The sequence below is a fragment of the Pinus tabuliformis genome, chromosome 1_1 (genome assembly GCF_031772625.1).
Source record: "Pinus tabuliformis cultivar Carrire ecotype Pingquan chromosome 1_1, CPIR1, whole genome shotgun sequence".
Taxonomy (NCBI): domain Eukaryota; kingdom Viridiplantae; phylum Streptophyta; class Pinopsida; order Pinales; family Pinaceae; genus Pinus; species Pinus tabuliformis.
In genome coordinates, this window is record NC_142297.1 from 833,780,597 (window position 1) to 833,793,653 (window position 13,057).

Genomic DNA, 13,057 nt, shown 5'->3' on the forward strand with positions numbered 1-13,057 from the left:
GGATTGTGATCAATGTTGATAATCATTTCCTTTCCCATAATATAATGCTTCCATCATCGACATGCTTACATAATGGAGTACATGTCCTTGTCATAGGTGGGGTATTTGCAAACAACATTCCTTAATATTTCACTATGATAGGGCACTGAATGTCCTTGCCGAGTGAGGACTACATAGATAGCATAGGTAAGAGCATTTGTCTTGATCCCAAATGGTTGTTGTAGATATGGTTGTGTGAGGATGGATGCAAAGCAAAGATGGTGGTTCTTATTCTAGAATACTTTCTATGGCGACTCAGATCGTGGTAACTTGGCTTTAGCTCCACCCTTGGTCACTTGACTTAATGACCAAGTGATCTGAGAGAACCCCAACATGAACCTACAGTAGAAGTTGGCAAGGCCTAAGAAGCTGTGCAAGTTGGTCAAAGTTGTCAGGGTTGGCTAATCGTGAATGATTTGAATCTTGGTTGGTTCTTCTTCTTTTTTTATTTTATTTACTTATATATTTTTTTTGGTTACTTTTTTTTTAAAATCTCTATATGGCCAAAGGCTTAAAAAAATGGAGAAAAGGAGAAACTCCCAAATATTGAGCAAAATGCTTCAATTATACGGCAACAAGGTTGACGAATTTCGATAGCCAAAGACTTGGATCGGAGAACGAGCTTTGTACACAGGTCAAACAACCTAGAGGACCGAACTGCTCTGCTACCAAATGAAGCGAACAAAGTTCCTTCTGCAAATTAATTACTCCAAAAGACTTGGAATATCAAGATATCCATGAGGATACAAATATTATATATTAAATATGTGAATGAAAATGAAAATGATTTACAAATGAGAACGAGTGGCTTGCTTATATATCAGGGAAGTGTCTCTTCATGAAGAGTCATGTCTCATTTAGACATGCCTCTTCAACCTAAATACTAGCTTAACTAATTATTATTTATGATTATTATCATTTACATTATATTTATATTATTTATATATTTTATTCGTTACATATAACTACTTGAAATTCACGCTCTCCAGCTCAACATTCCTCTGAGGTACACTTTGGGGGGGGGGGTCAAAAAGTCAATAACACTACCTCAAAACCCACTTTTCCTAAGTGGCAAAAAATGGAAAAACATTTAAAAAATTATTAATTGAAACATATTAAATATGTTTTAAAGTAAAAAAAGGGCAAGTGATATGACAAGGAAAATCAAACTAAAATCAAATAGCAGTTATGGGCTGATTGGACAACCAAATCATCAACAAGTCTGAGTTCTAAAAGAAGGCCAAGTTGACTACCTCTTCTTGGCTCATGAATCTCCAAGTCAACAATTTGATTCCATCATAAATCTTCACAGATTGGAAGGATCAGTGTGGGGTCAGTTTACTCTAGTTGAAGTGGAATATTTCTCCACTCTAATCTCCACTTATCTATGAGAGCCTTCAAGCAGTTAAACACTTCATCAGGATCAACGTTGGCAGTCTGAAGCCACATGCTAGTAGGGAAGAAGAGACCACATGCAACATCATCTTACGCTTGGTTCTTCGTGAGGTATCACTTGGAGTTTACAACAGTTGATTGAGGAGTTATCTTGCCATTCCACCAACATTCATACACATGGCAACAATCCTCCCCTACGCATATCCTAACACTGATAATGCACAACCAGTGAGGGAAGTACACTAGCCAATAAAGACAAACACACAACAATTCGATTAGCCACTTGGAGAGGTCGATTTCATTGGGATCTTAGTCATCTCAGCCTTGTGATTATCATCGAGCTCACACTTGTCATTGCTCCTTTACATTGGATTTACTCCCAAATTTGTATAAATAAGCCAATTGGGCTCTCATTCTCATGGTTGGAAGCATAGTGCTTAGTTAAACTCTGCTCATTTGTACTCTCATTAGTTGATTAATAATATTAAGACTTTGGAGGTCAATTCACTTGGGTTGTGGACTGTGCTTAGCTTATGGAGGCAACATTTGTATTTCTCCAGTGGTTTTTGTTGCTGATATCTATGCTGTTTAGTTGCTTGCATTTGAATTCTTTGGTAGCCTAGCCCATAGGGGCACTCTTGCCTAGGGGAAGAGGAATCCAATTATTTGGATATCCTCTTTGACATTTTTTCATATCCTAGGCTTGGCTTAGGCTTATGTGTTCTTGGTTGAACAATAAGCCCATCCTTGCCATCATATGAGAAAAGTCTCAAGGGTTTACTAATACATGTTTTGCAAGTGCGTGGTTTAGTATTGCTGGTTACCTTATATGCTTGAAGGTGGTGAAGTTTTCGGCTAAACCATCCACCTCCAAGAAGGCTTTAACGAACAAAGTTTGTATACTCAGAGAAATGTTCTGATACTAATGTAACGAATAAGGTTTGTATATGTAACAAGAATGCTCAGAAGATCTGGTATATGTAAATATCCATTATAGGACTATATATTATATAAGAATTGTATGGAAGATATGCAATGATTACAAATGAGGGTGAGGATCTGCTTATATACCTTATGTAGGTACCTCTTCACCAAGGTCATGCCCTTAGTGACATATCTCTTCATTAACTAATTACTAGTTAATTAATCATTATTTATTATTATTATTGTTTACATTATTTGTATTATTTTATATATATTTTATTCATAGCATTGCCTTCCTCTTCAAAGTCTTTGTCCTCAAAGCTTATTGTTGAAAATGCTTGATCTCTATTTTTGTTTTGAATGTTTTCTCGTCTCGGAACTGTCATCTTCATTGATACAAAGACGGTATGATCCTTGGAGTGATAAATAAAATTGTCGAACTGAGAAAGGATCTGACCATCCTAAATCAATCTTCTGAGGAACTTTGCAATTACTTGATAGTTGAGATAAATTGTTATTGTCAGACTGGATTGTGCTGAAATCATTATCCTTTGGAACATAAGTCTGTTGTTTTTGTTTTGAATCATATAGATACGCAAACTGATTGAATTGTTTGCTCTTGTGATTTAGATGTCGATAAGGAATTCTTTTGGTTTGACTTCCTCTTATCAAGTGTGTGGCAATTTTCTGATTTACTTCAGGTACTGAGGTTGTTGATTTGGTTACAAAATCTTCACTTGGAATTTCCATTGTTTGAATTACAACATCTGAATATGTTTTTCCTTCAACTGGTTTGTTATTTTCTTGGGTTGTGATATTGCTTGGATTGGTGTTCGTATCTTTTTCTTCAACTTCGACTAAAGACTTAGACACTTCTTTCATGATAAATTCTTCTAATTTGTTGTTCAATGATTTCTTGTCATTTTTAAGTTTCTGAATTTGAGTGAGTAGACTTGATTATGATTTTTGAGCTGTACAAGTTCCTCATTTTCTGAGTCGACTTTATTTTGGCATTCAAACCTCTCATCTTTGAAACACTTAATTTGTTCTAATAACCTTTGATTCAGGGCTTTTAAGAGCAATTTTTCTTCTTCCTTCTCTGATAGAATCTCGTTGAATTTCTTCTCGACACATTCTTTTTCTTCTTCTATTTTTTTCTTTCTTTCCTTGGACTTCTTCACATTAACAAGTAATTTTTGGCTATAGTCCCTTAGATGCAAATTTTTCTCGTCCCTTTCTATTATTTTTTGTTCTAGTTTTGCACGTTTTTCCTCTTGTTCTGCCATTTGCATCAGTACATCATCTTGACATTCCTTCACATTAAATAGTTTTCCACATGTTGGACAACATAATTCGCAATTTTTATGAATCTGTGGATATTCAATGTATACAAAACAAAGATTTAGTCCAAAATAATGACTGTTGTGTGAAACTCATCTTCTGTTCTTTTCTTGAATTCCTTTCTGAAATCGCTTATATATATATATATATATATATCTATTATTTTTTTTTTTTAATATAACCCTTTTTTTCTTCGATTTTTTTTAATGATTTTGTTTCTTTTCCTCCTTTTATTTTTATTTTATTTTATTTGTAGTTTTTCTCTTTATTTTATTTTATTTTTTTAATTTTTTTAGTTTTATAATTTTTTTATATACATCTTCTTGTTTTTAGTAATTTGATTCTTCTTTGGACCTAATTTCACTTTTATTTATTTGTTCTATTTTAATAAAATTTCAAAAAGTAACTTTTGTTTCCAAAAATTAAAAGAAACTACTATGAAAGATGTGATGCTTTGGACAAGTTGTGTCCCTCTCTAAGGTCGAGTCGTTAGCCTTTTCTTGCAACGATGTTTCGACTAGGTTAAGGAAATATGCAACAATATGGCAACACAAAATAATACAAAAAATGGTGGAAATAGTATCAATGTTTATTGAATCTATGGCAACAGATAGTTCTATATTGTAGTCGCAGTGATTGTACAAACTAGTGTTTTAAAACTAGGCCGGTCTGAATCGGATTCGCCCTGGTCGACTGAGCCAGATCCCTGCTCGGGCTGGCTCGCTATAAAAATCTGTTTGAAGATTGGTTTGTTACCGAACCGGCCAAGTTGGACGCCGGTTCGACCAAGCTCGTCATAACCAAGTCGAGCCGGTTCGCGATGCTAAAGGGAGGAATGAGAGGCTTCAAAAGTTTTTTTTTTTTTGGTTTTAGGTTTTCCTCACTTCATCTACCTTCTCCCAAGCATATAAAAATTACCCCAACCCCCTCACATTTCCTCTCAACTATCTCATTGCAGTTGTGTGAGCATTTGTGAGGAGTTTGTGAAGAGTTGGAGTTGGTTTTTGGAGCAGTAGTGAGGAGCCTCTTGGGTAATCATTGCAACAGCAGTTAGGAGCCTCTTGGGCAATCATTGGAGCAACATTGAGGAGGCTAGAGCCTAGAGGTTTTTTTTTTCACTTCTCAATTCTGCCCTTGTTTTTTTTTTTTTGCAAATCTGGAAATTGAATAGTGTAATTTTTTTAAAAGCAATGAACATTGAGTTGTTTTTTTATTTTCTTTTCATTTTTCAAACTTTTGTCCTTTCATTTTTAAGTCCAAATATCAGAAAATGGCTCCTAGAATAAAGATGCTGCTTGGGCATATGCTGAGATGATTGATAATCAAATGTATTGCAAATTTTGTCATTAAAAAATTAAGGGAGGTGGAAGGGGCATCCATATGCTGAAACAACACTTGGCTGGTATTAGAGACCAAATTGTCCTATGTGTAGCACCAAGAAAACAAATTGGGGATATTAGGAAGGAGTTGCTAGAAAAATTTGAGAAGTTTTGAGGAAGAAAAAACTAGGCAAAAAGAAATAGAGGCTGAAATAGAGGGAGGAAGAGGAGTATAAAACACATGATGGCTGCCAACCCCATTTTTGATTATGAGGGCTCTTCAGCGATCCCTTGCACTGATGCATCCAACCCCTTCCGCTATGTTCCTCTCTCTTTGGAGGCTATTCAAGAAAAGGGTAAGGGTAAAATTAAAAAGAAGGGTGATATCAAGAGTTATTTCACAGTGACACCCTTCTCTCCCTTTGATAGTGCACAAGGTCGTCATGCTAATAGAGGTCAAATGTAGCCTACTTTAGATGACCACTGGAAGAAAGAATTGAGAGAAACTACTTGTGATTACATAGCTAGATTGTGGTATGATGCTGATATCCCATTCAATGCTTCTCATTACCTTGTCATCGGACTTTGGAGGAGTGGGAATGGCGACGATAGATTCCTCCTTGGCATGCGCATGGACATTGTAAAGCTCCATAACTTTATCGTAATTTTCCGCCCACCAACGTTGTGCTTGCCATTTGTTGAATAATTCAAGGCTGAAGGACAAAAATGTGTTTTGAAAAGGGTAAGGGTAAAATTAAAAAGAAGGGTGATATCAAAAGTTATTTCACAGTCATACCCTTCTCTCCCTCTGATAGTGCACAAGGTCGTCATGCTAATAAAGGTCAAATGTAGCCTACTTTAGATGACCACTGGAAGAAAGAATTGGGAGAAACTACTTGTGATTACATAGCTAGATTGTGGTATGATGCTGATATCCCCTTCAATGCTTCTCATTCACCATATTATGAACCTATGTTTGATGCCATATTTGCTGCTGGAAAGGGCTTCAAAGGCCCTACTATGTATGAGTTAAGGGGGTCCCTTTTGCAAAAAGAGGTTATGTCCATTGATGAATATTTGAAAGATTTCAAAAGCTCATGGGTGAAAACAGGATGTACCAGTGTTGCGGGGGAGTGCCCCCCCCGATCTCGCTCCCAATCCGCGCTCCGGGCGGGAGCGACTCGGGAGTAGGTCGTGAGCGCGCTCCTTAAAAAAAAACGCTCCCTTTCTTTTCGGGAGCGTTTTGCCTTTTTTGCAAATTTTTTTTTGCAATGATGTTCAAAATGCAATTTTTTTTTGCAATGATGTTCCAAATGCAATTTTTTTCAAATAAACAAATAAGTTTTGAGTGGGGCAGCTCAATGATCAAGTCTATGGCCTTAGTGTTGATATGTGATTCATGGTAATGTTAAATTCTTAAAGTAGAAGTAACATTCTCCTTAATCTTCATTTTCATCCTTTTACTTAAATTTTTAACATTATCATGAAATGACTCAGCATGTTTGAGAGTGGTTCCGACCTCATTGGATTTCATATGGAGAAAATAGAATTTTAGATTTCATTCAAAATCCCGCAGACTTATCATTTTTTCAGGATTTCAGGATTGCAATGTTTCCATTGAATTTTATCATGTATTAGGGTATGGAACTCGTATTTAATCAAGAGCACCAATCCCTCTATGTACCTTGATGTTAGTGACATTGGTTGTCGAACTCCTCTATCATGACCCTCCTAAAAATGTACGCATCACTCAAACAAAATCTTGACTTGACATGCTATGCTTTTTCTATCTTATGTTAATGCTTAGAGGGTGATATTAATGACAAAGATCCCTATACAGATACAAAGGTAATGACAAAGATATCTCTGGATATTAATGCTTAAAGGGTGATATTAATGACAAAGATCTTGATTTTCCAACAAGACTAAAAAATTAGACATTTCTCGTGGTAGCAAGAGGCCCAAGCATAAGCAATAGATAATAGATTTATTTGTCTTTTCTAGTTTTTAGTAGTTTTTATAACTATTGACTCTTTCATATTTATTATGATATTTTTTTAAACAATATATGACAATTTAAGTTTGAAGTTGGCAATTATAACTCATTAGTAATGAATTATGGATATGATGCTTCATGAAAGTTGAAAGTTGTTTCATTTCATTTTATAACATTTTATTTCATGTTAGATATTATTTGTTGTAATGGTTACACTTAGCTTACAAGTACAACTTTGGTGATCAATGATGATAAATGTTATATATTGAATTTTGAAAGCTTGAAACTTTAAGATTGATGAATCATGAGACTCAATATGTTGTATGTTACTATGTTACTAACTTGTGGATGTGGTTGATGAAGATTATAACTTCTAGATGATTGTTGTTATATGGTTCAATCTATGTTTTTTTTATATTTAATCATCGTTCTACATGTTTTTGTTGACATACATGTATCAAAATATAAATATATATATATATATAAAACGCTCTGGGATTCGCCCCCAAACTGGGAGCTTTTGAAAATGTCGCTCCTGCACCCGTTTTCGCTCCCACTCTCCGCTTTCGTTCCCGCTCCCAAGTAACACTGGGATGTACCATCATGTCAGATGGATGCACTGATCAAAGGAACCATACCATCATAAATTTTCTTATCTTTCTCCCATAGGGAACTGTGTTTCTAAAATCAGTTGATGCATTTGATAGGGTGAAAGATGCACACTTGTTGTTTCAACTTTTGGATGAGGTTGTTGAAGAGGTGGGGGTTTAGATCATCACAGATAATGCCTCTAAGTATGTTCTGGCTGGTAAAATGTTAGAGGAAAAACACAAAACCATCTTTTGGACCCCATGTGTTGCACATTGCATAGACCTCATGCTTGAGGATATTGGTAAAATAGATTGGATCAAGAACACTGTATAGCATGCCAAAAGCATAACAAAATATATCTACAATCACTCAAGGATTTTGAACCTGATGAGGAAAAACACAAGGGGCAAGGATCCTATTAGTCTTGCCAACCCTAGATTTGCAACTCATATTTTGACATTGCAATCTATGCTTTCCCAACATAGAAACTTGCAGAGGATGTTTTCCAGTGATGAATGGAATGAATGTCAATGTGCTCACAAATAGGATGGCAAAGATGTGAGAAAGAAAGTTAATGAAGAAATATTTTGGAAAAAAGCAGTAGAGATTGTGAAGGTTGTTGAGCCACTAGTTAAGGTGTTGCGGTTACTGGATGGAGAAATATTGGCTATGGGCCCATTTGGGAAATCATTGATCAAAGATGGAACAATCAACTCCATCGCCCTATACATGTAGTTGGGTTTTTTCTGAACCCAAATTATCATTATAAAGCTCTGGAGGCAGAAACTTTGACTGAGGAGGTTAGAGATGGATTGCGTGAGTGCCTTGAGTGCATGGTCCCTAAGGAGAGTGCCTAACTGGAGATACACCAACAGATCACTTGTTTCAGTAGAGCCACAGGTACCTTTGGCAAGAACGTAGCAAGGATTGCAAGGGAAGCAGATGAGCCAGGTAAACAAGTTCAATTTTCAAATTCTTATTTTGTTAAATTGTTTATAATTTGAAAGTTGGATATAATTTGTTGAGCTAACACATTACACAACTATGTTTTTTGCAGCACAATGGTGGGAGGCATTTGGTAGCCATTGTCCTCAATTGCAGAAGTTTGCAATCCGTATTTTGAGTCAAACTTGCAATGCTTCTGGGTGTGAGCGCAATTGGTTTGTCTTTGAGAGGATTCACACGAAGAAGGATGGTTAAATGATCTAGTCTATGTCCAATACAACCTCTGGCTAAGACGTAACCAATTGCTGAACAAAAGACTTGATACAGATCCCATTGTGTTGGAAGATATTGATCCAACATCAGATTGGGTAGTGGAGAGTCAACCAACAGAGTTTGACCCTAGATGAGGATATTGGCCTTGATTTAGATTTAGAGATGGAGGCATTACTTGAACATAATGTTCAGTTAAATGCAAATCCACTAGTACCAGGCCCAACCCCAAGTCCTCTAGTTGCAGGCACTTCCTCTACTCAACCATGATGCAAGCGCATAGCTTGTCTATCTCAGCATGCATTTTCTACCCCTGCTACTGCTACTACTTCTACAGTTGTAATTGGAGATCTTGATGAGGAGGAGGAGCCACGAGTTTTCCCATTTGACTCTCTGATTCAGAGTCTGAGCCAGATGATGTTGGCTTCTCTAGCAGTAGTGACTAGTGACTAGTGATGTTTTGTTGTGGAGGCCATTTAGAGCCTCTTTGGTTATGTGTTTTTCTTCTGATCTCTATATATTACATGTATTGGACAGTGCACTGGGTTCCATTTTGATATAATAGATATATTCATGAGCATACTTTGATCATATGTTGTCTTCTCTCTATATTCTAATGCTTTGAGTTTGAAAACATGAATGAAAATATTTGAAATTATGTTTTTTCATAAAAGATAAATATTTAATGTATTTTTTACAAAGGCATAGTCATTGAAATCAAGTAGATCGAGTCGATATGGAGTCAGAGTCTATCCTCGGCCGGTTCGGAGTCCTAGTCGACCCTCAACTGGTTTGGAGTTGGAGTTGGAGTCAGAGTCAGAGTTGACTCTCGGTCGGTTTGGAGTCGAAGTCAGAGTTTAAAAACTATGATACAAACTGAATGGAGTCCAAACTTCGTAGATCGTACAAATTGTACAAAATCAGTTTCTTTTTACATTTTTTTTGCACTAACGGAATTCCTACAGTGAGTAATTCCCTTTGGGTCCGAATGGTGGTTGCATGTTGCGGTAGCGGTGACATAGGATGGTCTTCAACGATGGTAGTGGTTTCTGTTGGCTCCTGAACTAGTGCAGATCCAGCGGAAGCAGTAACAGATGGTCGATAGGTGCAAAGTTGATTCCACTGTGGCAACAAGAGTCTAGGAGCATCGACGGTCTAATATGATACAGACGGCGAATGCTTTGGCAGCCGGTTTATTTTGTTAATATGGCCTTTATATATAGATTTTTTTTAATATATATATGATTTTTTTTAACTTATCAATTTTTATATAACTTTTTTTTTGTCTTTTGTCTTTTCTTTCCTTTATTTTTATATTTGACTTTTTTAATATAAATATTATTATTATTATTATTTTTAACTTTTTTTTTAATATATATATATATATATATACACATAATGTCCAAGGCCTAAGGGTAGGTTGGAAAAACTCCAAAACTTGTATAGTGAAATGCTCGAATCATGATGACAACAAAGTTGATGAAGTTCGATGGCCAAACGTCGGGATCTGCCAATGTAGCTGTGATACCAATGTAACAAACAAAGTCCGTATACTGAGAAGTTAAATACTCCTGAAGACTTGGAATATATAGATCTCCATTGAAGATACAAGAATATATATTAAAAATGTATGAGTGAGAATGATGTTACAAATGAGAGTTAGGGTCCTGTATATATAGCCAGGTCGCTACCATTTCATGAACAGTCATGTCTATAGAGTGTCGAGACATGCCTCTTCATTACTAATTATTAGTTAATTAAAAGGAGTCTCAATCCAAAGTTGACAAAGGCCATCCAAGCTTTCCAGAAGATTAACCAAAAGAGGGCTTTGAGCCCCTCAAGATTTGCTTCTCTACATCATATAAATCTCAAATCATTTCTTGGTTACCTTTTTTGGGTTTATCATTGAATATCAAAGCGTTAGGCCTAACAGTAGACCACTGTCCCGACAGTGGTCAGTCTCCCTTAAGAGGGGAACAAGCTTGCTTCTTCCCTTTGAGCAGAACTTTGAAATAATTTTTAACTAAGTCTGCTTGCTTTAGAGTAGCTCGATGCTCTATTTTCATGCTAGACTTTGGTGTTTTATTAGCTAACGAATAGACTAACTCTCACTGTCTTTTAGGCAGAAAATTGTGGCAGTTTAGGCTGCCTTTGAGGGCTGATCACTAACACTATTCACCAAGTTGTTGAACTGTCCCTTTTTGCACACTGTTAGAACATAAGGGACAGAGTTATGGGGCTGATATTTGGGAAGACCTCAAGCCTCTTTCTAGGCAGAAATTTTTGGTTAGCATAAGGATTTTTGACAGTCCCTACAACTAATTTTTCAGCCATGCTTTGAACAGAAGAAGACAGCCTTGGAGACTGCCCCTTTGGGCAGATTTTGCTTCATTTCAGACTGATTTTTTTGTAGCCTTTGGGCAGATTTCAGGTGTCTCTTAGGGGAGAAATTCGATGCTTTCTTGGATGATCTTTCACTGTCTTTCAAGGCAGAATTCCATTTGCACAGTTTCCAAGAAGGAGCCTTGATTTTCTTTCTTTGAGAACAAAGGAGCCTCGATATTCCTAAGCTTTTTCTTCTAATCAGTAGCCCAGACTCATGGTAATTTAGGCTAAGAACTTGTATCACTTGATTTGGAAAGAATATCATTCCGTTTGAGGGAAGTGTTTGTATATTCTTTCCAAATTAACCTCTCTATCCCTTTGTTTCTCAGTTCTTTTACTAAATTCTTGTTTGTCATTTTGGTCTGATAATGAACCTCTTAAGCTGTTCTTCTACATAGATGTTCATATAACCTTTCAGATATTCTCACTGATTTAGCCTTATCTTGATAAAAGGACTTGCTTGCTAACTGACCGTATCTTTTATAGGAAAGTCGCCGCAGCATACAAGGAGCTAGAGGAAAGAAAGAAAAGAGCAGATGAGATGCAAAACATAGTTATGGAAATGAGTTTGCGGAAGGAGTTGATGGTATGCATATTTGGTAACTTTGCAATTTACCTGTTTGCATGTTTTAACTTGCGAGAGTTTGTTTTGGAGTAACTGCATCAAATATTCCAGTTACATGTTGAGATTTGAGAAAATTTGCTTGCTGAAAGATTTTAAGTTTTCATTAATCTATGTGTATCTGATACAACATTCATAAAGAAATTTTCTTTTTTTTCTTTTTTCCTTTTGTAGGGGAAGGGTAGAAAAAGGAAACTCCGTGACGATGAAATTGTTAATCCAACAGCAGGACCAGTTTATAAGTGGCGCAAGGAACGGAAAAGGTGATTTGTCGACTTCATTGAGCAGAACTCACGTTGTAATTGAGACATTATAGAAAGAGAGCATGGAATCCCTTTTTGAAGAATTTGGATGAAAATGTTGGGAAATCAGCACTGCTACGTGTTTATCAATACAAAGAACATGAGTTTGGATTGAAGAATACATGATATGAAATCTCTCTACATAGGATGTAGGTGTTGTGGCCAGGGCTTATGTGTAACTTGTTTAAAACCCCTATATTGCTGACAGTAACATGGAAGAAAACTTTTTCCCAACGTATTTTAAATCCTTGTGCTATTCTAATTGCCTAGAGGATGAATAAACCAGTGAAAAATATAATAACCAAATTCTGGGATTATAAGCAGTCGATAGTTTAAAACATTACACATGGATGTGATAGTGCACATAGGATTTGCTTTTTAATTTAAAAATTGATACGGAAAAAATTAGAGCAATAAAAGCTTGTTTTTCCGGGTTTTTTTTGTTTTTTTGTTTTATTAGCTCATTTCTTCCGTATTTTAAATCTTAAGTTTTAGTTTCTTTATAAGCTTCTTATTGTATTATTCTATACAATGTGTAATTTTCTACCTCATGTATATAAACCCCACGACAATAGCGTAAATAATAGCGCATGTCTCACGTATTAATTTTCAAAATATAACATTTCTGTTTTAAATGGTACGTAAATGCAGTATCATGTTTGTCTATTTTGACCATGGTACATAATTCGTTGTAAGATTAGTTTTGTTTTTGTTTTTTAATTTGGGTTAATTTTTTAATTTTTGATTTTGATTTTGTTTCTGTAATTTAAATAAAAAACAAAAAAATCATATAGCAAAAAAAACTTTTTGGATCATTCTTTATTAGTTTGTTAAATCTAACTCTTATTATTTGACTTTAGTTTTATTTATTTAAAAATTTATCCCTTTTTTTATACTTTTTCTAATCCTATATTCAAGAGTTTGGATT

General features: G+C 35.6%; 1 protein-coding gene across 2 annotated transcripts in view; it reads left to right on the forward strand.

Moving 5' to 3' along the window:
- Positions 1-12,452, forward strand: part of LOC149216720 (putative U3 small nucleolar RNA-associated protein 11) — an 87,791-nt gene extending 75,339 nt beyond the window's left edge. Inside the window, exons 8-9 of one of the 2 annotated variants that reach the window (XM_089392828.1) lie at positions 11,692-11,804; positions 12,002-12,452. In XM_089392828.1, the coding sequence (XP_089248954.1) occupies positions 11,692-11,804; positions 12,002-12,012 (124 nt within the window). In that variant the 3' untranslated portion in view covers positions 12,013-12,452. The remainder of the gene's footprint in view (positions 1-11,691; positions 11,805-12,001) is intronic. The other variant, XM_089392827.1, reaches the window with a different exon arrangement.
- The last annotated feature ends 605 nt before the right edge of the window (positions 12,453-13,057 follow it).